The following is a 5,104-nucleotide window of genomic DNA, read 5'->3' as shown; positions in this document are numbered from 1 at the left end:
TGAACCACCTCTCTATTAGGATCTATTAGACCTCAAAAAACATTCAGGTTTAACCAAACATTGAAGGGGTCCTCACAGTTTATGTTGGTAGTATGTAGTCTGCTGTATGCACCATTCATACTAACACGGCTAATAAGCATGCACTTAGCATTACAATCCAGTTGGTGAGGTTTTACATTTGATTCCCTTGTTTATATTTACATTTACATTTAAGTCATTTAGCAGACACTCTTATCCAGAGCGACTTACAAATTGGTGCATTCACCTTATGATATCCAGTGGAACAACCACTTTACAATAGTGCATCTAAATCTTTTAAGGGGGGGGGGGGGTTAGAAGGATTACTTTATCCTATCCTAGGTATTCCTTAAAGAGGTGGGGTTTCAGGTGTCTCCGGAAGGTGGTGATTGACTCCGCTGTCCTGGCGTCGTGAGGGAGCTTGTTCCACCATTGGGGTGCCAGAGCAGCGAACAGTTTTGACTGGGCTGAGCGGGAACTGTGCTTCCTCAGAGGTAGGGGGGCCAGCAGGCCAGAGGTGGATGAACGTAGTGCCCTTGTTTGGGTATATAGTATATATATATTATAGTCAGGCCTAGCATTATAGTGTTTGCTATTTTAAACCCAAAGACCCAATAAGTCCGATGGAAACCCACCCGTTGAGTCAACACTTTATTTGGATAGTCTGTAGAGCATCTACAGATGGACTATTAGTAACATGTCAACTAACTATCTACTAACCTTAACCCTAAACTTAACCCTTACCCTAACCGTAGCCCTAGCAAGCAGTTGCTTATCAGTAGATTGTTTGTTGATAGTATAACGATCTGTAGAGCATCTACAGATGGACTATCCGGACTATCCAAGTAAAGTGTGACCCCCCCTTTAACTCCACAGATGGCGGATGAGCACATTGTCCCTCTGTATACCCTGCTAGCTATAACATGTCAATCAGTGGGGGGCTATGTGGAACTGTACGACTCATGACTCACATCTCATCATGTCTTGAGGCTTTCATTCTTGTCCGTTACCCATCTGTCTGGCAGAAAGACAGTTGTAAGGTGTTGTTGTCATCAGGACACTTATTCTTAGCTACTCCTGCCAACTTTAGTCTATTTAGTAATTTCAGAAAGTAAGAACCCCCATTGTTTGACAGAATCCATACTAATTTCTCTGATGTGTCCCGGAAACATATCTTTGACCTTCAGACATGAATTCTTTCACTGATGTAACTGATACTGTTATTTCATGCTACAGTCAGCATGTGATGTCATCAAATACTTTTTTTATGTTTATCTGTCATGAGAAAATGTCAAATGGGCATTTGATATTGATGCTGTTTCACAAATACTCATACTAGCCTATAACTCCCATTCTGTCCATGGTTCATAAACTTTGACTTCAAAATGTTAGATGGGTGGAAAGCCGAGCAGTTAGTCATCAACTTCACTGTTTGCATCCTAATGTAATTCCGTAGTGAACAGAGACCGAATCAAAAGGAAAATGACATAAGTCTTAAACCCCATTGCTCATATCCTTCAGACTTGATTTAGAACGGGGGGTAGCTCCCCCAGGTCCGCTCTCTGTAAGCCGCAGGTCAATAACTTTCGACAGCCTGATAAACCATTATTGGCTTACGTGCTGAATGGCCCATGAATGAGTTACTAAAAACAGAGGCATTGAACCGATCCCCGCAATACAACAGTGGTGATGGACTTAGAAACAGGAAGAAAGGACAGCCTCTTAAATGATCCAGAAATTTAGTGAGGACATACACTAGCGGTAATTAGACAGTTTGCTGCAACCAAAGGCGACGGAGGGGTTCCGGATCTCTCATGGACTGTCTAATAATATAGGGTACATATATTCGTTTGTGCCAGAGCTGCAATATACACTGAGTGTACAAAACATTAGGAACACCTTCCTAATATTGAGTTGCACAACCTTTTGCCCTCAGACCAGTCTCAATTTGTTGGGGCATGGACTCTACAAGTTGTCAAAAGCGTTCCACAGGGATGCTGGCCTATGTTGACTCCGATGCTTCCCACAGTTGTGTCAAGTTGGCTGGAAATTCTTTGGGTGTTGGACCATTCTTGATACACACTGGAAACTGTTGAGTGTGAAAAACCCAGCAGCATTGCAGTTCTTGACACACTCAAACTGGTGCGCATGGTACCTACTACCATACCTCGTTCAAAGGCACTTAAATGTTTTGTCTTGCCCATTCAACCTCTGAATGGCACACATACACAATCCATGTCTCAGTTGTCTCAAGGCTTAAAAATCCTTCTTTAACCTGTCTCCTCCCCTTCATCTACACTGATTGAAGTTAATTTAACAAGTGACATCAATAAGGGATCATAGCTTTCACCTGGGTTCACCAGGTCCAAAAGGCTCCTTAACAGCTTCTACCCCCAAGCCGTAAGACTGCTGAACAATTCATCAAATGGCCACCCGTACTATTTACATTGACCCCCTCCCTTTGTTTTTACACTGCAGCAACTCGCTGTTTATTATCTATGCATAGTCACTTTACCCCAACCTACATTTACAAACTACCTCGTCTAACCTGTACCCCCGCACATTGACTCGGTACCGGCACCCCCTGTATATAGCCACGTTATAGTTATATAATTTTATTGTGTTACTTTTTATTTTTTACTTTAGTTTATTTAGTAAATATCTTCTTAACTCTAATTCTTAAACTGCATTGTTGGTTAAGGGCTTGTAAGTAAGCATTTCAAGGTAAGGTCTATATACCTGTTGTATTCGGCGCATGTGACAAATAAAATTTGATTTGAATTTGGAAATGTCAGCACTGACACAAAGCTTGATTAAATTGATTAGTCAGTTTACATCATTACATGCTGAGTTTACAACTATTAGGTGTCAATAAATGACAACCTGCCTTCTGAACTAATATGATGTTTTACACTTCAGCTTGTGATTTAAAGCACATCTATCAAAATAAGACCTCAGAATCCATTTGGAAAGAAAAATACCTGATCGTTAATTAGCAACATAATTTACTATGGTAGCATTCACAAAGGCAATGTAACATTTTCGTCCCACGATCAGCATTTAAATGTCAACACTTGCATGTGGCCAAAATAGCTCGTTGTAAGAGGCATATCAAAACAGCAAGTTTTAAACAGCAGTTTCAAAAGCTCTTAAATATCAATGGCACAATTCAGCAATGCATTTGGCACTTGCATGAAATTGATCATTTACACATTTTGAACACACTTGGTTCTTCACTGAACCTTTCGACAATAAACAAATGTAAAAAAGCGTAATGTTATCCATAATTCACCCTTACAGTAGGTTGCATAGAACAGACAGAGTTGATATTATGAATTCAAACTTTAGTCGCTTTGAAATCTGTATCGCTCAAGTCTTTTTCCCTCAGTGTCTTTCTGCTCATGGTGTTCCTCGACCCAGAATTGACAGGTTGGCTGCACTTGCACACAGACAGAAACGCAGTCCGGTAGTTGTTGTTCATCCACCCATAGAGGATGGGGTTGACGAAGGTTGAGCACATGGCCACGATGTGGAACATGGTAAATAGCAGCTTGAAGTCTTTCATTTCCAAGACACTGTTGTCAATGTCAATGGCCAGCTGGAAGGCGTGGAGAGGCAGCCAGCTCACTGCAAACACCACCACCACGATCACCAGCATCTTAGTGGTCTTCCTCTTGCGCTGGTGGCGGTTGTTCCTCCCTGCCGGACTCACATGGTTCTTCAGCTTACTCCAGATGCGGATGTAGGCAAAGGAGTTGATGGCCAGCGGCAGGCAGTACTGGAGCAGGAGCATGGAGATACTATAGATGGTCCCGTCCATGCCGCTCCCTGGCCACTTTTCCGTGCAAACCTGAATGGACTGCTCGGGCGAAAGGTCAAACGTCCCGTACTCCCGGAAGATGGCGAGCGGGCTGGCCAGGACTGCGCTTATGGCCCACGTCATGATGATGACAGCGGCGCACATTTCCTTGGACATCTTGGTCTCCAGGTGGTAGACAATGCTCCGGTGGCGGTCCAGGGCGATGATGTTGAGCGTGATGGTGGAAACGTGCACGGCCATGCCTTGGGAGAAGGGCAGCATGAAGCACAATGCCTGGCCAAACCTCCACTCCCCATGGAGAGTATTGATCAAAGTAAAGGGCAAACATAGAGTATTCACTAGCAGATCCGCCACAGCCAGATTCACAATGAAAAAATTGGTGACAGTGTGCAGAGTTTTGAACTTGTACACCACGTATATCACCAGGGAGTTTCCAATGACTCCGAACAGTATGATGGTGCTGTAAGCCAAGATGAGGATCACTTGCACTCCCACCAGCTTTGTGCTGTCCTCCAGGTCTGGAAAGTTGTTGCGGCAGTTTGAGAATTCGCAAGCAAGTCTAGAAGAATTCGCCCAATCCTCCATTGGAGTTATGTTTACTTGACTTTCAGTATCCATTGGTATCGTTCCCCTCCGGGCCTCAAAAATTCTGCAACAAGAGGAGGGAGATCATTTTGACAGAGGACATACATTTGTTTACATCTATGAACATAGTATTGGGTTGCAAAACATTTTTAAAGCTCCTTGCCTGCTCATATTTTAGACTGCAGTGAATGATGTCATTGTTGGGAGGTTTAAAGACCATTGTACAAGCTGCTAGCCTCGTGTGAGGCATACCTGTGACATATACATACAAGATCTTCCGCAACATCGAGGGCAGGGCAAAGACATGAGGTGGGCCTATCACAGTGACTCATCGGACTCCAGAGACTAGTTGAATTTCGCAGCATAGAAATAACAATCGTTCCAACAACCTTTTTCAAATTTTTTCTATCACCCCCAAGCCACTGAATAAAATTACTTGTGTTCTCGCTCTGTTGTTTTACAGCACCTTGTAATAAAGATCATCTGACAAACCTAGTTTGTCTCAATACTGTATATATTTATAGATTAGATATTTTACCAGGTAAGATTAAATATCTATTCTACAAGAGACACCTGGATAACATTGCAATACACAAAATGTCAGATAAATTTACAACATAAAACACAAAGCACTACATTTTAAAAACATACATTTATTTACACATTGAGCATGCAAGATGC

General features: G+C 42.5%; 1 protein-coding gene across 1 annotated transcript; it reads right to left on the bottom strand.

Moving 5' to 3' along the window:
- Positions 1-3,071: 3,071 nt before the first annotated feature.
- On the bottom strand, positions 3,072-4,475 carry LOC106609924 (neuropeptide Y receptor type 2-like). The gene has a single exon (XM_014208966.2). The coding sequence runs from the start codon at positions 4,454-4,456 to the stop codon at positions 3,356-3,358; it is 1,101 nt and encodes a 366-aa protein (XP_014064441.1). The 5' UTR covers positions 4,457-4,475; the 3' UTR covers positions 3,072-3,355.
- Positions 4,476-5,104: the final 629 nt, after the last annotated feature.

Source organism: Salmo salar, chromosome 08 (assembly GCF_965601325.2).
Source record: "Salmo salar chromosome 08, fSalSal1, whole genome shotgun sequence".
Lineage (NCBI taxonomy): Eukaryota > Metazoa > Chordata > Actinopteri > Salmoniformes > Salmonidae > Salmo > Salmo salar.
This window is presented reverse-complemented; position numbering and strand designations above follow the sequence as displayed.